Here is a 25,656-nt window from a genome sequence, read left to right as displayed (position 1 = left end):
AATTTCACAGGCAGGAATCGCAGCATGCATCTCAAATTGGGCCTCAAAACTAATTCTTAATTTTTTAAGAAGATCCCCCAGGGAGTATTTAGCTAGGCACACTGAGCACACACCAAGGCGATGAGATTGTAAAAAGGCCTGGTACATCCAACAAAGCGCATTTCAGGATCAATTAGTGAAGGTATATGGAATTCAAGTTTCAGATTAAAAAAAAAAAAATCTACAATTTATCAGTTTCAACAGTGAAACTGACTGAAACATTAAGTCATGGTATTTGGTCAAGTTCTTGGAAAGGATATCTAAGTGTTAGAACACCCAGAGGTGAAAAGTACAGCATAGTGGTTTTAAAGAACCGTGCTTCTAATCCATCGTCTGTGGGTTGAATTCCCAAGTCCTCTGTTGCACTCGGTAACCTTGGGCCAGATACCTAACTGTCACCTGAATCACTTTAGTAAACGGCCGTCTGTATAAAAAAAGTCAAATATTTACGTAGCCTTGGATAAGGGCCTCGAGTAGCTAAATAAATAATGTAACAAAGTGCCATTCCAGAGAAAGCAAATCTGAACAAATTGCATATTCAAGACAGGTGCTCGGGGACAAAGACTATGGGAATGAAAAATCTTTTCACGGCCTGTGAAATGTAGCGTCGCGAATCAGGATTTTCTAGTCCTCTCCCGTCGCCCCAATTAGTTTGACAGAGGGGCTTGATACAGATAGCTGCCACAGAGATCAGACAGGCTTCTCTTATCTCTCATTATTTTATTCCGAGCATGTGCATTCGAGGATTTTCTCACACACTCACACACACACACACACACATACACACACACACACAGAAAAGCTACACTGCCCAGATGTAGTAGCACATGTAGGCTCAGGGGCATGATTGGGGGGGGCTGTTTGGCATTCATGGTAAACGAGGGTGTCAGTCTCGCCATTCAGCTTTCTTCTCTCATACGCAGTCGGTGTTCTACCCATGACACTTGCGCCTGAAGCAGTTATGAGAGACAACGAGCCTCCCGTGGCAGTTTGTGTGGTTGTGTGGTGTGTGTTTTTTGGGTGTGTAAATGAGTGTGTGTGTCTGTCTGTCTGTGAATATGAAAGGACGCACATAGAGTGATAGAAACCAGACCCTCCCTCCTGGCTCCAGTGTTCTGCTTTTCAGCGGTCCAGGGCCTGGCCTTTGAGGCTGCATTGCTCGTCCTGCACCACTTACACCCTTATTTATTAATCTGAGCGCAGTTGACCTTCAGTAAGAGAAACGTAAATTAGTTTTACTGAATAAAAGCAGAACAAATGGCCTGTCGGGAGGGCCCCTCTCTCCTGCGTGGCGATAACTTACAGTCTAGCCACCCAGCCAGCCAGTCAGGGCTCTGGAAATAGCCACTCTCCCTGATTGGCCGGTGGGTGTATGCAGGGCACGGAGTGTGCGTGACTGAGTTTACAGTCTGAAAGACGTCACACAGAAGCGAGCATCCCTACTGATTACACACACACACACACTCATGTACATGCTCACAAAGTCTGAGTCCTGTTTGCGCGTGCATTTCCTGTGAAAGACAATGAAACTCCTGAAGAATGCGGCCAATTAAAATGAAGCAGAAATGATCTTAGAACAGCAAAGGACTGCAGCAAGGCCACCTGTTCCCTGTCACACACGGTTAAGAGAAACAACCGGTAAATAAAAGACATCATATCCATCTAACTTTAACTGCACGGTACATATTACCATAAAAGGAAGGGCAATGACTCTGCAAAGGAAAATAAATACAAAACACGGGCATGCATTTTCTGATGAAGGATCTTTCAGGTGAAAATGCATTCTTTTACATATGAGAACATGTGGATATGTGAACACACACCTCCGCATATAACGCAATACATAAAACCTGCAGTACAGGAAAAAAAAAAAACAAGACGACATATTCAAATGGCCGTGGGTGTTCTGAATGCGTGTTTGTTGAGCCGGCAGCCGGCTGGGGCCACCCCGTCCGTCGCCGCGGCGCTCGAAAGGTTAAAGCGTGGGCACAGCGAAGCGCTACAGCTGGGGCCGCGCGGTCTGGAATCCTCCCGCCGTTGAACCCGGCAACCCCTGCGCCGGCTGATTCGCCGAGGCCTAATCAGTCTAAATATTTGGACTGAGATATTTGCGAAGGTAATTTAATTGCGCAGTTCCGCGCTCGTGAATTCTCAACAATGGGTATAGCGCGGTGGTAATGGCGAAGTAAATTATATTTGCTGACCTTTATCCCGGGTCTATTTTTAAAAAGTGATTTGAGCTAAACTGAACCAGGCTTGAATGCGAGGAGTATGAAGGAAGCAGCATTAATTTGCATCTCTTATGTGTGCCTCGCGTTTTAACCCGAAGTTCCTTGAGATGTTCATGTTCATCTGCCTGTGAAGTTCTGTACGTAAATCCCTCCTTTCTATATATAGGAGCGTGCGCCCTGCCGCGGAGGTCGATCTCCAGCGTTGTTCTCTGTGAAAACCTTCCCCCGTCGAGAAAGCTTGGAGAGACGAATCAGCTCGTTTAAAAATAGCGTGTCTCCCGCGGATCCCCGTGTGAACGGCCGCGTTTCCGAATGCGGCGTGTTTACGGATGGCCCCCGTGGCAGCGTTTGTCAGGCCAAACTTTGCCCCCCCCTGCCTGCCTCTTCCTCCTGGCAGCGCTGCCCGTGGAAGGCCCCTCCGCCAGCGGGATCAGCGCAGGGCTTATCGCCGGGAACCGGATTTCCCCTGCCAGATGATGTCTTTCCTCCCCTCGTCCTTCCGTGTTCTTTACCTGAACGACACGCTGGCGCTGAGTTTATCTGAGCCAGACAGTGGGAAAGAGCAAGGGTACTGCTTCAAAGGTGCCTGTGTTCTGTGAGAAAATCAAACCCAGGGGAAGTAATTGATTGGCCGTACCGAGCATTCATAAATCTGCCTTGCGAGGGCCACTGAGTTAGTGTGTCCTTAGAGCTCCCAACTAGACGCTTACCCAGGAGCATATAAATACTCAACAAAATGAAATTGCTGGTGAGTTGAAATTCATACTCAATAATAGTTGTAAAGTACATCATTGGTTGGTTATTTATTTACTTACTTATTTTTTACATTGAACTGCCCAGGTGCCCTTAACTGCTATGCGGGGTAGACAAAGAGGGGGAAGAGGGAAAGGAGCAGTGATTCACTTCAGCCACAATGGAAGGAGAAACGTCTAGGGTTCAAGACCAGGCCTGACAAAATACTAGATATACTTTAACTACTGTATAGACATAATGAAAAGACACAAAAATGACAAGTCTAGATGGGCTGAACGATCTGTTTTCATAATTAAGCTTGTTATGTTCTTATGTAGTGAGTTGATAGAATGGGTCTGAAACTACTGCCCATAGTGAACTTATATGACCATGCGGCATTGTGTTGAAGCTCAGTTCTGAATGCAGCGAGAAGACAAGGTGAAACCAAAGCCTGGAAGGTTGTGTTTTGTGAGTGACCCGCCCGCCAGTATTTATGCTGCATCAGTGGGCTGGTTTGTCATGTAGGAGAGGCATGTGGTGTTTATTTGTGGACATTAACAACCTCAGCAACGAGACAGTGAGAAGGAAATTCATTCTGTTTCAGGGAACAAGGTTGATTTCCTTGCCCTCCAGGCCAGGATGTGACAGGAAGTCGGCTGTGTGTGTGTGTGTGTGTGTGTGTGTGAGCGTTTGTGTGAGCGTGTGTTCACGAGAGAGAAAGGAGAGATGGAGGGGAAAGGAGCGTAAAAAGGCAACCAGGGGAATGAGAAAAAAACAGTAAGAGTGTATTTGTGTGTAATCTTCAGATTTTATGTGTTCCTTTCTAGCAAAATTTGTGAAAGGGCCACTTGTAAGTGAACACGTACATGCATGCGCTCTCTCTGTTTCTCACACACACACACACACACACACACACACACACACACACACACACGCACGCACACTTTCTTCCTTTCTCTCTCTCTCTCTCTCACACACACTTGCCGTTTGGCAGCATTGTTCTCCCAGAGTAGGATCACTAGAGGGGATGCAGCTCTGATATTGACACTATTGCAGTATGGCGCTCTGCCAAACCTCCACTGGCTCAGTGACTCAGGGCTCCCATAAATCAGGCCCAATTACCACCCTTGTGCACAGACCGCTTTCATCTCATTCAGAGGGGGAGAAAGATGTCTGCTGTTGTTGTTTCTTTTAATCTCCCATAAATTTTTTTGTATCTGTATTTCAATGTGACATGCCTGTCACAAGCTTTTGGGTCTTCAGTATTGTCTTTTAAGTGTGAACACAGGTCAAAATTAACATTTGATCTGGTTTATGGTATGAATCGAGTACTTACAGTACAGGCATGATTCAGTGTGTTACATGTCAAAAAAGAACACTCTTTTTAAGTTTAACGACAACGAACTTTAATCGCGACCGCCATGTTCTGTTTTAACCAAAACCCCCCAACTTCCCATACGCTCCTTCACAATAAGAGCCACCTTTTGCCCTTCAGTACAGGGTAATAAGTGCGATCATATACATATATAACCTTTGTCCACCTGAATATAACATAACCAGTAATACAGTACAAGGCATACATATGTAATAATGTACTTTTAACATCAGAAAATTACCACAGCGTACCAAACCATGTCTATTCAGCCCAACCATCCTTCCTCCAGTGGGTGTAGCCGGCTGTACTACCCGCTACAAACAGGGAAATATGAGACCTTGTTGTGAAACAGTGGCTTTTTCCACTTAGAGCTCTTCAGAGAGATGAAAATCAAGGCTCGCTGAAGTCGTCCTCCATTGAAAGGAATCATGTGTATCACCTCTAGGCTTGTTTTGCTTTCATTTCAGTTCTATTGCTTTTCACCTGTTTCCCAAATGATGTCATCACTGTGAACAACTTGCAGATTGATATAGTTGCAAGACAATCTTCCCATGCAAAAGTGTTTTTTTTATGTTTTTAACTCTGGCTGTTAGTAAGGTTGAGTTCTCTCATGCAGTAGAGGAAGAGAGTCAGGTAGAGGATCAAGTTCAGGATGCTCACTCATTCATAGATTCTAAGTAATATGATTCATATAATAAAACACCATCCGGTTTTGATTTCTGATCAGAGTTATTGATTCTGATATTCTGTTATTCTGATAACAGAATATTGACATGCTCCTATTTGACATTCGCTCATGTTTGCTGCTTGCATTTTGTCCAGGCTTGATTATGGCAGTGAATTGCAAGTGTTCGGGTTACACATGTTAGTAGAGATGACAAAGCACTATTGTTGTCAGCATGCGTCCCTTTATTTTGGGTTATAATGAGAGCAAGGCTGCAATCTGCTTCCAGATATGACACTCTCTCTCAAACACATGCGCACACACACACACGACTCAGCCTTAATCATACACACACACAAACATACACACACAAACATACACACATATTCACACATACACACGCTCACAAAGACTCAGGGAGGGCGCAGGTCAAAAAAGTCACCAAATGCAAAGCATTCTGGGAAGCTACGCCTGCCTCTGTGGCCCCCGAGGGGGTGCTGCTCTCAGCAGCGGTAAGATCGATGCGCTTGCGTTTTGTTTCGTCTGCAAACCTGAAGAGCATCATCTGTGGCTCTTGCATCACAGAGATGTTCTACACCTTTTTTTTTCTCTGAGATCTCCTACTTCCCCCCCGTCAAAAGCAGTGACAGGTTGCTCGCACGGGTGAGACTAATGTGAAGTCTGGTCGTGAGATAAACGAGAACACGCGGAGTGCTCCTTCACCGCATCGCGCCGGGGGGTCCTTGTGAGCCAGAGAATCTTTAATGGGGAAAGGTTTCCTCATTTACCGCCTGGGGGTTGAGAAGTGTCAGGACGTCTGTCACTGCTTATTCGGAAGGAGGAAGGGATCCTCTTCTCTCGAGTCTCGTATCAAATAGAATTCACCTCTGCAAAAGTGTTTTAATTTTAGCAAGGGACGCAAATGCTAGGTCTTAGGCTGTTCTTTACCAGTTCTGTTCTTTTGTTTCAGAAGGTTAAATATAGAGGGAGAGCTGGGAACGCGAGTGCATTGGCTGATATCAGAGACGGGGGCTGAAAGGCAATGCTTTGAGGGCCCAGGATGTTCTTTTGTCTCATCTCCGTGTAAAAGGTTATGTTCCCTGGAAACTCTCCCTCCCTTGCTGGCACTCTAAGTAATGTGTGTTGTTTGACCCTCGACGCCTTATTGTGTATGAGTTCGGCTTTTGACCTTAAAAAATGAAAGCAAATCGATGGCGGACTGTGTGATTTCTCCAAACCAAGGACAAAGGCCAATTCTGAAGTTTCCATTCTTTCATCGGCTCCAATTCCTGGAGCCAGTGAAAGAATGCAGAGAACATTATTAGAGGGAAGGGAACTTTTTTATAATGGAGGAACACAGTGGAATCCTGTGTATATTATTAGTGGGAGGAGGTGGAAGTGAAGGTTATTATGGAGTATTCAAAATGGTGTGCTGTTAGAAAGAGGCATATTTATTTTCCATTCTTATAGAAGACCCCTGACTTTTTTTTTTCAATTACAGTTCAAAGACAAGGATTGAATACTTTCTAGAATGGTCAGTTATTTGACAGATATAGAATTTCTGTTATTATTCAGAAATGTTAAAGAATGACCCCAATGGTGTACTACTAGATGGAAAGGGTACTGAATTTTCCTTCAGTTTTAGAATATTAGAGACTTCTTTGAAAAGCGCTAAACAAATAAATTTTACTTACTTACTTCTTTAATGTACTTTGGCAACTGAGGGAAAGTCCACAGCGATGTAAATGACACTGCTGTTGGGAGGTTCTCAGGACACGTGACTGAAGAACAGGTTGGGGTTGCCACCCAACCTCTCTATTTTCTATTATTACATACTGCATGTTATTGGTAGTAATGGGCTTTGCAATCCTGGTTCTGACCCGGTGTGAAAGACACCTAGACCCCACTTTGAATACACACCCCTGGTACTCTGCAATTCAACCTCAGGTTAAGCTCAGGGAAGGGGCAGGTCTTGCCAGTGGATGTGTCTGTGTACATATATCACAGAAAGAGAGCTTTCCTAATGCAGAACTTGCAAAATAAGAATCAAATGGCAAGTGAAGCTTTTCCGAACAAAAGACACCAGCCTAAAATTCCCACTTCACAAGGTTTAAGTTTTTTTTCATATCCTTCTGGTGATTTGGTATTTTGAGCAATGGAATGTCAGCCGAGCTCAGTGCAGGAGATCAGAGAATTCTTTACCAAGATCAACTAACAAACAAAACCACTGACCGTAGATTTACCCTTTAAAGCAGCAAACACCTTTGTGGGGAACAGGCCTTATTTTCATCAGAATAATGTGAATGGAAGTGAGGTGATCTGTGTGTGTGTATGTGTGTGCATGCATGCATGCGTGCATGTGCGTGTGTGTGTGTGTGTGAGGGGGAGAGTGCACAGAAATGTATCAGTGTTTGTACACATTTTCTTAGTTACTAGTGTGTGGTAGCGATTATTCATGGTTAACCTGGCAATGTAATTGACCACCCATTGACAAGCGCCACATCCTTCACACTCAGTGAGTCTAGCTTCATTGTCATAAAAGCCTGCACACTGCTTTATTATTTACATTTACATTTACATTTATTTATTTAGCAGACGCTTTTATCCAAAGCGACTTACAAAAGTGCATACAGTAGGTACAGCGACAGTACGGGGACAGGATGTGTACAGTTCCACAATGAGACAGTTCTCAGCTGAGAGCAAGGTCTGTTTGAGGACGCAGTACTATCAGATTTTTACAATTACAGCCTAAAGGGCAACTAGTACGATATACCTTCGAACGGCAAACTTCAACAACTTCAAACGGCACAGTGAGCGTCAGGGTAAAGGCGGCAACAAGAGACAAAATTTAAAAGCACAATTTAAAAAGCACAGCAATTTACGACAGCACTGATGGGCGGGGGTGGGGGCAGCAATTGTGTGCTGGGTCAGTCCAGGTAGAGTCTGAAGAGGTGCGTCTTCAGGCCCCGTCTGAAGGACTGGGGTGAAGGAGCTGTCCGTAGCAAGACCGGGAGTTCGTTCCACCACTGGGGAGCGATGTAGGCGAAACGCCGATGTCTGGCAGAACGAGCACCTCCTGCCTTGACCATGCAGGGAGCAAGGCGTCCAGTTGCTGCTGAGCGTAGGGGTCGGGCTGGTGTGTAGGGCTGGATGAGTTCTTGGAGGTAGGCAGGGGCCTACCTCCAATAATTTGCTGTTATTATACAGCAACAGCAAATTAAATCAGTTATGCTACATTGGTTGGTGAATTATGCAAAATTGACAGTGAAGGGACCCAGAAGGGTGGTCAGTGCAGGGGACACGGTCTGCTTTACTGCAACAGCGGATGAGGTAGTAAGGCCTACATATCCCAGCATCCCCTTCGTTTGAAGGCCCATGCTCCAGAGCACTGGCGGTTAACTTTGTGGAGTTGATGATGTCATTCATCCTTACCATCAGTTTCCTCACTGTCATAATGAACAACATCCCTGTAATACAGATATTAATGGTCTGTCAGTGGGGAGCCCTGACTTCCAGGCGATAAATATTCACTAACAGGTATACCGACAGCCTGAGAGAGAAACTAATAGAGTGAGTGGAGAGACAAAGTGCACAGGTAAGACAGAGAGAAAACAAAGGTGTGGTATGTGTGTGTGTGTGTGTGTGTGTGTGTGTGTGTCTGTGTGTGTGTGTGTGTGTGAATGCCTGTGTGTGTGCGTTGGTGTGTGTATGTCTGCATGTCTGTCTGTATGTGTGCGTGTGTGTGTTTGTGTATGTGTGTGTGCATGCGTGTGTGTGTGTGTGTGTGTGTGTACACTGGCATCTGCCCAGGGCATGGTTTAGACTTCAGTGCCCCATGCCTGCAGGGATTGGCTCTGGCTAACTGTGACCCTCTGTCTAAAGGATAATGCAGCTACTGAAAAATGGATGAATAATAAATAAATAGATAAATAAAGAGATGAATAGGTATTTGTTTCTTAGGGCAGAAAGGGATCCATTTGTCCTCCACCCTCACAACAAATGCTGTGTACCTCTCAGATAACCTGCATGTCTCTGAGCTTTACAGCACTTAGGAATGTGTGTTCTCCTCAAGATGGAGCAGAGCAGATTGAGTATCACACAGTCCTGCTGTGGGAACACAAAAAAATCAAAAGCTTTGTTTCTTTTTCGTTGAAGCTGTGAATGTTATGATATGCTGGCTTCTTATATTCATTCATTAAGGGCCGTGGTTCAAAAGGGAACATCCATAGCGTAGAAACACAGACGGCACCGTAACATCTTAGCGGCCAGGACCTGCTAAACAAGGAGGTATGGAGGATGAAAGGAACACAGAAGCACAGTATCTGGTAATAATGTGGGATACCTGTGGCTTGGCCCACTTCAGATGTTGAAAAGGAGCACGCACAATGTATTGAACAGAAGAGCAGGGCAAATAGAGCAGCATAATGGCAGCTGTGACAAGCCTCTAAGATGTGCAATCTGACTGGCACCCCTCTTGTGTGTTGTGAAGATGTTGTGAATTATTATTATAATTATTATTATGAAGCCTGTATATTTTTTCAGTTCTTCTTATAACGATTACCGTTTTTGTTTGTAGACACACTCCAAACATGCTGTTTTTATGCAGTTTTGCTCAAGGGAATTAACGTCATGCAAGGGCCTGAACCCGTGCACCTACCGGTTCCACTTCTACTGCCCCCCCCCCCCCCCCCTGCTGTGAGAAGCTCCCAAAAGTCATAGTCAGGGATTAAGTAATAAGCAGCCATTCTCCCATAGATGAACAGGATCAGCGTGATATAGGTGGGCTGTGTGTGTGTGGGTCTCAGCGGCAGCGATTTGTGAGTTCCTCTTTGTGACAACACGTCATAGGCGCCGAAATTGGGTGCGTGCGTTGTCAGGCGGCGCAGCACGGTAGCCGTGTGAGATATGTTTTCCCACAGTAAATTGATTGTCCCAGTTTACACTTGTCATGGCTCCTTCATAATTGACCATGTTCTCCGCTCTATTCTTCTGTCTAAAGCAGCTCTTTCTAATCTGAGTGGCTCTGATCTCAATGGGATTCTGAAGAAGACAGAAACGCTGTTCTATATCACTACAAAGAGGCTCTCATCATGACTAGAAGCCTCTGGAAAAAAAAGGTCGAAATTGCGCTGCTAGCCTGTGATTTTGACCCATACTGTACCAACTATTTTTATTATACAAATACCCCTTTTCTCCCAAAAGGATATGACTTTTGGAGTGATATGAGTTTATCTTTTCATATATGCATATTGTATTATTGTGTCTTTGTTGTCAACAGGCACTTCTATGAAGATTCTCTTTTGTCAGTATATCTGTGTCGAATATTACAGCATGTAAAAGTACTTGCATGTAGCTTGTTGTATATTAAGGTGTGTGACAGTGCTGTAGTGTATGTTACAGTGTGAATGTGGTTGTTGATATTACAGTTTGTGTAATATTTTACAGTATTTGTGAACAGTTGTTTATATTACCAAATGAGTAGTGGTAATGTAATACATTGTGTTATAGTGGTAAGGCATACAGTGCTGGCCAAAAGTATTGGCACCCCTGCAATTCTGTCAGATAATGCTCAATTTCTCCCAGAAAATGATTGCAATTACAAATGTTTTGGTAGTAATATCTTCATTTATTTTGCTTGCAATAAAAAAACACAAAAGAGAAAGAAAAAAAAGTCAAATCAAGTATCAATTTACACAAAACTCCAAAAATGGGCCGGACAAAAGTATTGGCACCCTTTGAAAAATCATGTGATGCTTCTCTAATTTGTGTAATTAACAGCACCTGTTACTTACCTGTGACACATAACAGGTGGTGGCAATCACTAAATCACACTTGCAGCCAGTTAAAATGGATTAAAGTTGACTCAACCTCTGTCCTGTGTCCTTGTGTGTACCACATTGAGTATGGAGAAAAGAAAGAAGACCAAAGAACTGTCTGAGGACTTGAGAAGCAAAATTGTGAGGAAGCATGGGCAATCTCAAGGCTACAAGTCCATCTCCAAAGACCTGAATGTTCCTGTGTCTACCGTGCGCAGTGTCATCAATAGGTTTAAAGCCCATGGCACTGTGGCTAACCTCCCTAGATGTGGACGGAAAAGAAAAATTGACGAGAGATTTCAACGAAAGATTGTGCGGATGGTGGATAAAGAACCTCGACTAACATCCATACAAGTTCAAGCTGTCCTGCAGTCCGAGGGTACAACAGTGTCAACCCGTACTATCCGTCAGTGTCTGAATGAAAAGGGACTCTATGGTAGGATACCCAGGAAGACTCCACTTCTGACCCAGAGACATAAAAAAGCCAGGCTGGAGTTTGCTAAAACTTACCTGAGAAAGCCAAAAACATTTTGGAAGAATGTTCTCTGGTCAGATGAGACAAAAGTAGAGCTTTTTGGGAAAAGGCATCAACATAGAGTTTACAGGAAAAAAAACGAGGCCTTCAAAGAAAAGAACACGGTCCCCACAGTCAAACATGGCGGAGGTTCCCTGATGTTTTGGGGTTGCTTTGCTGCCTCTGGCACTGGACTGCTTGACCGTGTGCATGGCATTATGAAGTCTGAAGACTACCAACAAATTTTGCAGCGTAATGTAGGGCCCAGTGTGAGAAAGCTGGGTCTCCCTCAGAGGTCATGGGTCTTCCAGCAGGACAATGACCCAAAGCACACTTCAAAAAGCACTAGAAAATGGTTTGAGGGAAAGCACTGGAGACTTCTAAAGTGGCTAGCAATGAGTCCAGACCTGAATCCCATAGAACACTTGTGGAGAGATCTGAAAATGGCAGTTTGGAGAAGGCACCCTTCAAATCTCAGGGAGCTGGAGCAGTTTGCCAAAGAAGAATGGTCTAAAATTCCAGCAGAGCATTGTAAGAAACTCATTGATGGATACCGGAAGCGGTTGTTCGCAGTTATTTTGTCCAAAGGTTGTGCTACCAAGTATTAGGCTGAGGGTGCCAATACTTTTGTCCGGTCCATTTTTGGAGTTTTGTGTAAAATGATAATTGATTTAATTTTTTTTTCATTGTCTTTTGTGTTTTTTCATTGCAAGCAAAATAAATGAAGATATTACTACCAAAACATTTGTAATTGCAATCATTTTCTGGGAGAAATTGAGCATTATCTGACAGAATTGCAGGGGTGCCAATACTTTTGGCCAGCACTGTATTATAAGGTTCGTGTAATGTGTTGCAGTGTTTGAAGGCGTATCTGAATATTTCTGGTTGTGTATCAGTGTGTGACGTGTGCCATTCTCTCTTGCAGCAGTCCTATGCTCCACCCCCTCATCCCATGGCTCCTCCCAGCCCCAGCACAAACAGCTGCAGCCAGAGCGGAGCTGAGCAGCTCAGTAAAACCAACCTGTACATCCGTGGCCTTCCTCCGGGAACAACCGACCAGGACCTCATCAAGCTCTGCCAGCCGTGAGTGTCCCACGTGCGCGAACCACAAAATGCACTCGCTCACATATACAGTCAGACTCAGACTCGCAGAGTAGAAGTGCCCATATGCATAGACAGACGATCACAGATGTGCACCTAATCACACAGCTGCACAGATATAGGTGCATACAGACAAGCATGCAAGCACACAAAAACATACATATACACAGACACGTACACATTCAAAAGCACGCGCGCACACACACACACACACACACACACACACAAACCAAAGAGACTCTTTTGCATGCCCGTAAGCACTGTGAAAATGACCTTATTTAACACGAATATCATTTCAACCTCAGATACATAAACCACACCATTAGTCAGCCACATTAAAGTGTCCCATGTTTTCAGGACGATAAAAGGTCAAGATCATCAATAAAGAAATGATAGCCCATTGGGAAATTCAATCTAAAAGCGAGATGAGTAGTTATATAATATTTCTTGTGCTAATTTTCAGAATATTTCTGTGTGAAATGGGGCCAGTGTTCCCCTGCAAAAGATAGATTGTGTGCTCAGTTCTTTCCCCAGTATGCACCTACATGGCTTAATATCAACCTGGAATTAATACTACATTAGCAGGCTAGCGAACACAACATTCCAATACAGTATTTATTAAATCAGCCAGAATGTGCTGTGATCAGCTATGTAGCATGAAGAGAAAAACTTGTTTGACACAGGGTCAATAGTAGAAAAGTGCTGTTGCATGTTTAAGTCTTATTCATGTCTGTGTGTTATTTGAAATGATTACAAGTAAGATTCTCTCACATTCTCTTACACCACAGTGCACACTCTCCTGACATTCTTTTCCCTCTTTGGATTTATCCTCACTTTCTTGGGCATTGCCTTCATTATTCAGACAATCTCAGCGGTTCTATGGCCCTGGCCTGCCTCTGGCTTTTCTGAGAATGCTGAAAAATGAATTCCGGTGAAAGTTGAAATAGCCGGGTGGGCCATTTGCAGTGGGCAAAGATGAATAGTTAAATGCAGTGGGGTCAGCTGCCATTGCAGGGTGAAGGCTGCCATTCTTCCTTGGGCATTCTATTTTTTTCCCCTCAGCTTCAAGTCCCTTAATTTGCGCTGGTTGCTAAAGCGCACTGACAGCACATCCTGTCTCAGGGTCATGTGGTGACACTCGCAGGGATGACAAGACACTCCCTTATCTGCAAAACAGGCACCACCTTGATATCTGGCCTGGTTTTGAAAATATGCTATTTCATAACCATTGGTTTAAAAAAATTGTGAGGCTGAGCCCGAGCAGTGTTGAGAAATGATACCACTCTCTGCATCTGGTTCTTATTTGAATGTTTATTCTGAGTGATTATATACGTTTGGTGTTTGTTGAAGAAAGTGAAGGTAACCAGATGTCACAAGATGTCAGAAAGGAAAGTCACATCTGTGACACTTCAGTCACTACAGTCCCACAGTTCATGGCTACTACCACCAGTGTGACTATTACTCCAGCAATGTAGAGCTCTCATAGTGTGAAAGTCAATACTGAGATTGTCGTTGCAGAGGAATGGTGGGTAGAGAAATTACTCTCGTCTGACAGTTCTTGTAATCGCTGTTCCATCGAGGCGGCAGGATTCTGCTTTACAAGAATATTGGCCGAATGTAGAAGACGCGGGCGCCGTCTGGCCAAGTACCAAAGACACTCTGAGTCTTGGAGTAAAAAGCCATTGCAGGGAGAGAGAGATCCTGGGAAACACAGGGGTGCTGGCTCTGGAGCCAGCATTAGCCCACTCGAGGCATGTTACACACCTCATATATTTCTGCTGAGTGCAAGGGAAGTGGAAAGGGAACATTTTTCGAGACAAGGGAAGTTGCATGCCAGGTTTTCTCCACCACAGAACGGTTGGCAGGGACAAATCTTTGACTTGGTTGCATTTTCCTTTACAGTGCCTTAATAACCAAGTAATAACTCAATAATTGACTGGTGCCAATATACTGCTAGCAGTAGGATAATACCTACCCACCATACGTAATACATTGTATTACTATGTGATAGTATGTTATTTTAAGTTTGTCTTTTCTACTAAGTTATTCTTCTTGGGTAGATTTATCTGCATTTAATAACACTCTACTACTCTGATGCCAATTAATTTATGTGCAATTGCTTCTCTTCTTTGCTTGCTGTTTCTGTGTAATGAACCACACTCTCTCAGGAAAGTATAGGCTGGTGCAGGTAAACATGTTATCACATTATCACCATGGTATGATCCCTTTATCCCTTCCTAGAAAGTAGCCTAATACTGGTAGTAACAATTTTTTATGCCCAGTATTTGTTCATGTTGTAGAAATGGCCAAATTGATAAGCTGAACTACTGTGCAACAACAAATTGTTGCCAGCCAATTACTGGGTCACTGCATGGATGCATTGAATTGTAAGGCATTATGCAGTAAAGTGCTGCTACTGAGTATATAATGTTGGTCATAGGATTTAATTTGGTTTGGTTCATTGTACATAACTTCATTCACCAGTAAAGACGAGCCATGAATCAGTGTATGAAAGTTTGTTTGCTGTGGGGGCAAAACCTCACTGGAACAGCAGGAAATCAGCACCTGGTGTCACGGGCAATCCAGGCCCACACAACCAATTGGTGGCCCAATGAATTGGTCAAGAACTGAAATGGAACCCAATAGGCCAGGAACCGCAAATTATTTTAATGGTTTACAGCCGTTCTTCTGTGTTTCACATGAAACAGCTGGATATCCAGAATAATTTTAGGAACGTTTTTCAAAGGCATAAATGGTTAGCTGAGGAATCCCAGTCTGCCCAGAATCTCAGTCATCATAGTGGTCAATGGAATAAAATTAGCACTGGCATTTTCCCACGCAGGTTAACTCTGCTGTAAAAACCAGAATGACGGAGTATAACCTCAGAGACCATTGCTGTGTGAGGGGCATGCAAAAGCTTTCCTTTAAATGAACTACATTTTCAATTCTTTGTAAAACTAGGAAGGTGAGAGAAAATGGGCCATTTTTACTTTGCCATTTGAAAAGCCAAAACTTGTTTATCATCCTCTATCCATCTGCGGGAACATTCAAAAGAGTGGAACCGTAAATAAAGTTAGCCTTCAGCCACTGTCCCTTTCCCATGCAAACCACTGACAGGCTTCTTTCAGCGCCTTCCCACACTGCACTGCAGTAACGCTGAAAAACTCCACTCATGAATATTCCATCCCGCTCGCTGAGTCTCCAGGAGATCCACCTCATGAATATTCGTCCTGTCCACAGAGTGACCTCCACGTGGGCGTCCTCATGAATCCACGCCGTCACTTCAGGTGCAGGTCCCAAAGGGGTGGAATGCAACCCCCCAGTCTCCCCCTTCCCCACCCTCCTCCCCAATACCTGACGTGACAGAGGACCATGGGATGTCAGCCCTGAAAAAATCCACACACTCACAAGCTGCCTCATTCGCCTCCTCCAGCTTTATATCCAATTTTTTCTCTCTGCATACATAAGAACGCCTTGGACTTTTTTTTTTAAAGACGTGCCCTCGGCTTGTATCGTGGAGCAAATCCGCCTACGCTGTCGCAAAGATTTATTCTTTCATTAAACACGGCTGCACAAGCGTGCACTTAAAGAAGGATTGACACGAGGACAGGCAGCCCGTTCCCCAGATTCTGTAAAGTTTCCCAGAGAGCTGCTGAGCTCCACGCTGTTCCAGATGAGAGAGAGAGAGAATACCTTCGAGATAAAAAAATAAAAATAGCCTGTCCTGCATGATACAGCTATTGAATGACATGCGGGCTGCTGTAGATAAACTTGAGCAATTGCTAAGCCATTATTCTGTAAGCAAACTCGAAGACAGGGTAGGAAAACAGGCAATCCTATACACTTAGCTGGTGGCAGTGCCCCCTGCCATCCATTCAGTGGTAGTTTATATTCTCTGAGTAGTCCATTCAGACTTCTCAGAGTATATTGGGGGTAATCTGTGCTCAAAACCTTACATAGATTTGGGAATGATACTCTTAATAAAACAGTGTATAATGAAATACATCTCCATTATATGTAACCGCAAGACTTGCTGAGGTATTCAGCCTAACAAATTTTGGGAAAAATTGTCTTTGTAAGACAAAGAAGAAAAGGTTAGATATGAAAAGTGTCAAAGAAAGCTTCAGGGCATTTAAAGGGTAAAGCTGGGTGGGAACTGCTAGTGAGACAGCTTTCAGTGAGGTACTCTCTTCTTGGTGAGCTGAGGTGTCAAAGCAAACGGGTGTTCCTATACCTGACTCTGAGGAGGAAGGAGAGACTAACATTAGTAAGACATCCCTGCTCTTCATTGGAAAGTGAATAGCGATTGCCCCCACTCTGTGGTGCTGCTGCTCCCAAATGTGATTTCATTTCATTCACTGGAACTCAGGAGAGCAATAATACCACCATCACATACCATTGATCAGGTCAGCACAACTGACAAGGACACTTGTCTTTATAATATATGGCAGTGCTACTCAACCATGATCATAGAGATTGTTCTATCAGTGAGTTCTCTATGCCCCCCATGCACTGAACTCTCTGATTCAACCAAGCATTGATATAGGAGGGCATTCAGTGTAACCCCACTGGTACTTTGCCCTTTATTCTGATTAATGAATTTTACTATTAATATTGTTATACATAAGTTTAGTAGCCACTGATATGAGAGCATAAAAAACTTGCATGAACTGGAAAAATTAATTATGCAGTGTGCATTTATGCAGTGTATAGTAGAGAATAAATCATACTTCATCTTGATTTTTATCAGTTTCTCCTCTGGAGCCGTTTCAGCTCTGACACCGACAGAATGTTGTATGTCTGGTCTGCTCCCACGAATGACTTGTCCCGGCAGGTTTCAGTATAATCAGTTTATATTTTATTTATTTTTTTACGATTTACAGACTTTGGGGAAAAAAAAAAAGATATTTTGAGTTTTTTTTTTTTTTGAAGTGTCAAATATTTTAATTATTTGAAACTTGTCTTGAATTTAAACTATGTCATGGTTAAGTGGTATTACAGATCACTTATTTATGATCTAATCATTTTAAGTAATTTAATCATTCATACTCATTTAACCCCAAACATCAAGGCTAGCTACTCAGATCCCACTAGTCTTTAAGGTGAAACTAGCCATCTGGCTAGCTTCTGCAGACCACCTCACACATGTAGCTCTTATCTGTCGCAAGCTTCCTTACTGGTAATATCAGTAACGTGATATAGCCAAAAAGTAGTGAACATTAGCTTAGTGACATTGCTAACTAAGAACATGTGAGTGTAACTGAACTTCTGTCACTTAATCTGTTCATCAAGGTTTTCAAGATGGAATGGAGTGTATTCTTCTGAAAATGTACCTCTGCCTACGCAGAACATATACAGCAGTCCTGCTAATGATAGGCTGTGTGTTCTTTAGGTATTTCCATTCCGAATGCCACATGTTTTCAAGCGCCTTTCAAGTGCAGCTGTCAAAATGACTGCCTCGGCAGTACTGGCGTTAGCAGCCTGACTCAGTTCAGCATGCAGCCAAGGATATTGGGGTAAATATGCAGACCGTATAATGACCAATCACAGCTGCACGCTTGGTCACCCTCAAAGCTGTCTGTGGAGGATGATCAGTTTATTTTACACATTGTGATTTAGAGACAAAGTTTTACAGAAGTAATTGGGGAGCTGAGGCTTCATTCCAGGGGGAACTGCCATGGTGCATCCGGCACCTTTGTTTAACTGTGGGTTTGTTTACAGGTATGGGTCTTCTAATGATCTCCCAGGTGTTGCTGAACATGTGGTTTAGGATTTGTAAAAAATCTGCAATTAAACCTGTCAGAAACTGAGCCATATGAACAAATGGAATATACTGTGTTTGTGCCAAAACAGATGTGAATTCCTAAATCTGATGACAGAAATACATAAATATTATTTATAACAGCTTGCATTGTTGGCATTATTAAGAATGATATGCGTTAAAAACTACATAAGCATGGTCATTTACTGGAACTTTCTTGTCCATAGTACAAGTCAAATGTCAAATAGCATTAAATTGGCAAGTATTTCTTATTAATAAAAATAACAGTAGCACTATAATAATAATACTTCATTTATATTTTATAGCACCAGATTGCTTGTTGTTTACAACACTCTGCTGTAGTTCGGATCATGTTCCTGACATTTTTATCATTGTTTTGCATTAGTTGTGAGATTGGGAACATTGCGTATTGTGTTAATTTATTGAGCAGCAAGAAACATCACATCCGAGCAATTTTATACCAAAGCCACAGAAAAAGAAGGCCAAACACTAAAAATATCTGAAACTAGAGGAGTAAACATCTGTGTAAAGCTTGTCAAAGACACATAAATGTTGAAAAATAAATCTTACTAATAAAGCAATCACTAGCCAGCTGTCTGCCCTCACCAAATGGCTAGAGTAATTAGTTAAAGCTTGGATAGTGCTTGAGTAGGAGGTGTCTGAGGGAAACTAGGAAATGTTGAAACAAGTAGTTGAATTATTTATTTATTTTTTTTTTTTTTTTGGAGGGGGGGAGGTGGCTTTAGGAAAGAGGCTGAACTCAGTGTGCAACTGTGGGGCAACTGACTGTCCCGTCCCAACAGAGTCGCTCCTCTCAGACACAATCCCTGTCTGTACTGGTCCTTCAGTGGTGGAATGAATTCAAGGAGGTTAGGACAGCGGAATCACTGGCCATCTTCTGACACACACTGAAGACCCACCTCTTGAAAACCCATCTTGGTTCCACCTCAATCCCTGCCCCCTAACATCTGCTACCTCTAGCATTTGAAGTTTATTTCACATGTAGTATTGTGATATATTTTGGATTCTGTGTTCTAGCGACCAATGCATTGTAGTATACTTGGCTTCCCTTGCCTAGTCAGGCTGCACAAATTAATTTAGGTTGGTGTTAGATGGTCACACTTACTGGTCTGGGTGTGTTGTTAGCCTGGTCTGACACTGTTGCTCATTTAACTTCGATGCATACATTTATATTCTATTGCACTGGAAGTCTCTCTGGATAAGAGTGTCTGCTAAATGCATGTAATGTAATGAATAATGCTGTAAATGGAAACTGGTTCACCATTACCTCTTTGAAGCCTCATTTCATACTCCACATGTCAATTAATGAACATCAGGGAATACATCACCACATGAATTCATTTGGCTTTCAGAATGTGCTGGGAGGCATGTTTTCCTTGGATTCCATTTCCTGTTTGATGCACTTTGTCCTTGAGGGGGCCTCTTGTAACTGGCTGTGGAATGCCTTGCATCGGGTTGTGTTCTGTCTAAACACAAGCCCTCTCTTTGTTCCACATCTGACAAAACAATGTGTGGTCACCCAGAAATGACCACGTTCCGAGTATTCGCCAAGCAGAGCTTCCTAATGAGGCTGATCACTTTTTCCCAGTGACCCCTGAGTGAATGTCCAATTAAATTATTCTAAATTAAATATGTTCAATTGTGGAGTAGAATTGTGTTTTGAAAAAAAAACAAACGCAGCATTATTTAATGGCTTCTGGTACTTTCATTGTAATTGGACAACAAATAGTGGAATTGGAATGAAATTGTTTTTCCTTCGCTGTGTCTTCTAAGAGTCAGGGATGGATTGTATATTTGCTTCAGAGAAAGTTGACAACATGAGGTAAAACTTTGTGGTTTGTTGAATCACATATGAGAACAGATATCTTAATATGCTTATTTAAAATTCTAACAAAATACAAAAAGGCAAGTTTTACACAGCGTAGAAAATTTATAAGCATTCCTGGTGTGATTCTGAAATACATGCCCTAGAGAGTTGCTTTTTTTAATCTGAGACTCTCCACGGTTATGGTATCCAAGGCCAAACGCAAGCTGTTAAGGCTGACCACATATGCGAAACACATGGCTCATTTCTTAATTGAGCAATGAGTCCATCACACACCATTGGACTGAGTGCTGTCTCTTTTAAGAGAGCGTGAAATTTCGCCCGCCTTCGCCAGAGATGGTTGTGATGAAGTGCAGCAGGTACCAATAAGCTCACTCCAAAAGGATGGCTGTGACACCCCAACAGATTGGTCATTCCGTAAGAAGGTAGTCCTTCTACGGGGTGGGCTTCTCTGTTAGAGGTTTGACAGAGCGGCGAACCTGTTGAACCCGGGCCAGGAGCTGCGGGGCGGGGGGCGAGACATCATGGGCGAGTGGCCGCGCGGTCCGCGAGAGCATGCATCTAGCTCCAGAGCACGTACCGGGATCGGGTTCAAAGGCTTCCTCCTCATGCCTCTGGGCCTGTCAAGTGATCCCGGGGGCGGCCACTTTTTTTCCTCCCAAAGGGAGAATGTGACAGCCCGGTGGATCCGGTGACACAAAGGGGTCGGGATCAAAGTCACGCGTTCTGGAGGCCGGGCAGGCGGGCGGGCAGGCGGGCGGGCAGGCGGGCGGGCGGCGACTCCCCGTCTGGGTGGTCCTGCCGGGCCATCTGTGAACGTCACCGGTGATGTGCGCTGGCATTTGGAAAAGCTTTTCATGCCACAGAAGATTGGTTCGGCCGGCCCTCCATTTCACTGGAAATGAAACATGCCTGGATCATTGCATCTGAAATAGCAGAAATTCAGGAGATGCCCCATCTAATGTAGCATATGGGAGTTTAACGTCCATTTTTCAGCTGATAAATCTTTCAACTCTGCAGTTCACGTGCTTGATTGTAATTCTAAAATATTTTTATTACTTACAGGCTGAGTGCACGATTATTTTACATTTTAGTTGTATTCTTTATTTAGTTTTGTTTTTCGCCTTTGTAACTTTGTTAGGGGAAAATCGGGTTTGGAGTTTGCATAAGATTCAGTTTAGGGGGATTTCAGGGATTTAGAATGAAGCATTCAAGCACAGAAAGACGGGGAGACAGATCCACGGTCTCAGACTGATATCCAATCAGGAACAAGGACAGAAGAGCACAAAGTATTGCCATAATCTTAAAGAAACAGAAGGGAGCCAAGGAGGACGAGGGACAACGGTAGCAGAGACAGCATCTACAAAGACAGCATTAATCAAAACAGCATCACACAGCATCAAGTCTGAAATGCACACAGGACCCCACATCACAGTAATGTCCAAATCTCTAAAGATTAGCCACCAGCAAATTGCGCTATTTTAATATTCCTCTCCAATTATTTTTTTTTTTTCCTGTAGTGTATGCCCAAATCCATCTTATCCTTTTCTTTTGCCCTTCTCATCTTTTCAGGCTATTTTTGGAATGCAAACAGGATGCACTGATGAACAGTCATTAAACATTTAATGAGAAGAACAAGGATAAGCTGGCATGCTGAAAAAGAACAGCTTTCTTATGTCCCAGTGGATCTGGGTGTAAACTTTTAATGAGTGTACCTGGTGAATTTCACTGAGCGTCTCCCTGCGTGACAAAATTGCAGAGCTTACCTCTACCTGCTGAGAGAAGGGGACAGTGCTTTATCACCGCTGCGGTCCCACCGGAGGCCAGAGCCGGTGCGGTGAAAGGCGGTCTCCTCCGGCTGTGTTTGTGTTTAACCTGTGAGTTCAGCTCAGTGAGTGTGCAGATAGGTGCGCGAATGGGGAGAAGAGAGAAAGGTCATCAGTCAGCCCTGTCCGGCCAAAAGAGAAATACCCTTGTAATGCGCACGCATACACAAGCGTACATAAACACACAGAGACACACACAAACACAGTCTGGTCATCCTCAAAGTTGAGCGATCGTAATGTTAACGCAGCACTGTTCCAGTCAGCTGAAACGGTTTCCCAGCACAAGTAATGGCACATAATGGTAGTGCTGCATAGCGGCTAAGCGGTGGGGCTAGTAACAGGCAATTTGCAGGTTCAGCTCCCAGGTGGTGCCCTCAACTTACATGGCATGAACTCCCTTCATTAAAATCTCCTCCTGTGTGAATGGATAATGTGCAATATGTCTTCAGGTCACCCTCGGTAAGGACTTCTGCCAAGCAATGATGATGATGACAATAGTGAATAACATTAACATGGGGTCATAAGGTAGAGAACAGTACAACTGAATACGTCCTTCTAGTGTAATGAAAGTGCTGTTATCCTGCAAATTGTGTGTCAAAATGGAGTTATTCTTCCATTTTCTTTAATTTGATTTTATTTATTGGCTTTGCAGGAGATCGTTTCTGTTAAAAACATCTCACTTCTAAAGGAAGGCGTGTGCCATGTTTGCACATCCGTTCATAGCTGTGCAAGAACAGCTTCCTCTGCAGCCCCCTGAGTGTTGATAGACTCTAACCACCCCCAGCATAGCCATCTTTCCCTTCACGGTGGACAGGATTTTCACCTCAGACTGAGGAACAGCACAGCGACACCCTTCTGATAAAATGTCAGCCAACTACTTATTATTACTTGTACATATCTCTGTGTCTTATTCTGAACATGCTAAATAAGCAGACTGAGCCAGTGGAAACAGAACATTGCTCTACTGTGTATTTAATGTGTTAGCAGTTGAAAAACGCAGTCTATGACAGAGATGGATCTCCAGGAGGGGGTTATGGTAATTTTCAGATTTTGAAATTTTTAGTCAATTTACCTCTCCACTGAGAGCATACCTTTCTGGGCAACTGTCCATAGTGTCCATGCTGCATATTGGTGATATTTGCATGCAGAGCCATTCATATTAAAATACATTTAAAAATTGATCTTCTGTTTCCTCTTATATCCATCTGTGGATATTGTTACCCTTGCCGAGATCATACCGTTCAGTCTTTCTGTAACCAGTGTCTTGTGTGATTTTTGTGTTCAGTGTGATCCAGTGTCAGCATTTATATGAAATTGTTCATGGCCTGTGTTACTTCACTCACTTAGACACAGCAGAGGGGAATATCTCCTTCGCTGTTGCCGTAGCCTCTCTGTGACCTGAATCTCTTTGACATATCCTTCAGAGAACGAGGTTGGTCGGAAAGGCACGGTATGTGACATATGCCAACATGTCAGCAAGGCAAGGCCTGACATTATTTTAGATGATTTATTTGCTCAGAAGATGTCCTTATCTGGGGTGGCTTACATTACTCAAATTCTGACGTTTCCGTTGACGCTGGACTCTCTCAAACAGAGGGGTGCTTCGCTCAAGGGCACAAGAGCAGTATCCACTAAGGATTCAATCCTGCAACCTCCAAGATATCCAGTTTCCCTGCTACCACATGCATTCAACAAAGGGCCCCATCCAAAAAAAAAAATCAGATTCTGGCCTGGGTCCACACAGCATAAAGCCACTGTCCCTAGCTCCTTCCCTGAGACGCAGATATATTGCCAACCGCCCTCCCTCTGTATTTTCCAAAAACACGTCTGAGGAGTCTGCCCTGAGCACATGCTAATAGCCCCCTACAGAGCAGGGACAATGTGTGGGAGAAAGCAGCCGTGTTGCTGGCTGTTTGTTTGCCTGTAGGCAGCGGCAGAGAATGCTGTTTCTACTGTTTGTTCAAGGGCAGCTTGGTCATAAACAAATATACAATCGAATGCTAATGTACCTTTGTCTTTTTTGCCTTCTCTTTTTGCAGATATGGAAAAATAGTGTCGACAAAGGCGATCCTGGACAAAAACACCAACCAGTGTAAAGGTAAGCTGCTGTTGTGCATTGCGTGTTGTGTGGGAGCTCGTGGTGCCTTGTGGTAGCCATCGACGGTCTCATGACATGCCTCGCACATTGGCTCCGTCAGTAAATCCTGTTGCAAGAGGCAAAGCCAGACAGGCCTTTATAAATAGACCGTGGCGAAGGAAGCTTCGGAGTTAAAATCAATGATTTAACAGGTATTATGGAGGGAAGGATGGCAATAAACAAGCCCGCTTCTGACGCAGTTTGGAGGGCGTTGGGATGTGGAGTTGTTGATCTCTCAGGCTCCCGCACTTCCCTGACTTCCTCACCCCTGTCGAAGAAATAAGATAATGTTGCTAATCTTGGAGGCACAATTGTCGCCAGTGCCAGAAAAATATTTACTCAGTGACTTTTTGATTGAAGAGCTAGTAATTTAGATCCAGGCTGTCAAGAGAGGTGGTCTGGGACTGGTCTTTCCGAGGCCATTGCACGAGAGGAGCTTTGTGCAAGTTCCCGGCAACACTGCTGTTGTTTTTGGAGAGTTTGTTCTCTGAGGTTCAGCACCTTGAGGTGATGCTGTTTTTACAGCCATCTTTACCCAAATCGATTTCCTCAGCTTTGGCTGCCTGGTGGGTCAGACTTGAAAAATGAACCCTTCCAGCTTCGGCCTGGGAGCTCAGAAAACCCCAGCGTGTCTTTTTTCCGCACCTCCCAGTCTCTGCCGCGTCGTACGCCGTGCTCCTCGTTAAGAAAGGACGGACATCTCGGTCACCCAAGGGGGCCTCAGCATAAATAGAAGGGGAAAGGCAAGTGTCTCTCCCTTACCATTTAATCGATGAAAGGCAGGGGGTTGGTTGCTCCCCCCTCGCGGTGAGTTATGGGTGTGAGGGCTGACTCTTTGAGCAGTGAGGCGAAGGCGCTTTCGGTGCCCCCATACCTCATCCACCTGGAATGCCCCATCGTAAAGGTGCCAGGGCCAAGCCTATGCAGCGGTATATTTCCCTCAGAAAATGACAGTTTGGCCCCCCGTGGCCACCCTGGGCTGTTCAGCAGGCACAGGAAGTCAAGAAGAGGAGACAGGAAGGGAGGAGGAACGACAGCAGATTTACCACTGGGTTATAGGTGAGCCAAGGTTAGCCCAGTGGCCTCAGCTCATTATTATGCTTTCTTATAGTCTTATGGTCTTGTGTATGAACCTTCATCTTACCTGAGCTGATCAGCAACAGCCACTTGTGAGAGGGAATTCATCAATTCACTTTGGTCTCTGCTGCTGCAGGTCTCTTGAACTTGGATGTTTTCCCTGATCAATCACTTGTCTCATCACATTTTTTCCGGCTGTTTCTGAGTATGACCTTTCAAATGTAGACAAATCTGAGCACTCTCCATCCATAAAACGATCATCAAAGTAGATCCATTGTTTTTGTTCATGGGCCATTAACTCTTTACAATAAAACAATGGCTAACACCATAAAAGGTTCTCATGCACTATAATGAAGGGATATATATAATTACTATCAATATTGACAAAGTTCTCTAGTTTTATTAGAAGCTGAAAACTCTCCCTGAATTCCAACACTGTGTTACAATTTTATATCTAATATAAGCTTTTTATTCCTTTCAAAAAATTCCGAAACTGCCCTTGGGTGTAATGTACTT

The 25,656-nt window shown here is 43.7% G+C and overlaps 1 protein-coding gene across 1 annotated transcript in view; it reads left to right on the top strand.

Moving 5' to 3' along the window:
• The window catches only part of LOC118796265 (RNA-binding motif, single-stranded-interacting protein 3-like), a 155,460-nt gene that overhangs the window by 24,293 nt on the left and 105,511 nt on the right, over positions 1 to 25,656 (top strand). The window contains exons 2-3 of the mRNA XM_036555068.1: positions 12,297 to 12,454; positions 23,966 to 24,024. Of these exons, the coding sequence (XP_036410961.1) occupies positions 12,297 to 12,454; positions 23,966 to 24,024 (217 nt within the window). The remainder of the gene's footprint in view (positions 1 to 12,296; positions 12,455 to 23,965; positions 24,025 to 25,656) is intronic.

This window comes from Megalops cyprinoides, chromosome 21 (genome assembly GCF_013368585.1).
Source record: "Megalops cyprinoides isolate fMegCyp1 chromosome 21, fMegCyp1.pri, whole genome shotgun sequence".
Classification (NCBI taxonomy): domain Eukaryota; kingdom Metazoa; phylum Chordata; class Actinopteri; order Elopiformes; family Megalopidae; genus Megalops; species Megalops cyprinoides.
This window is presented reverse-complemented; position numbering and strand designations above follow the sequence as displayed.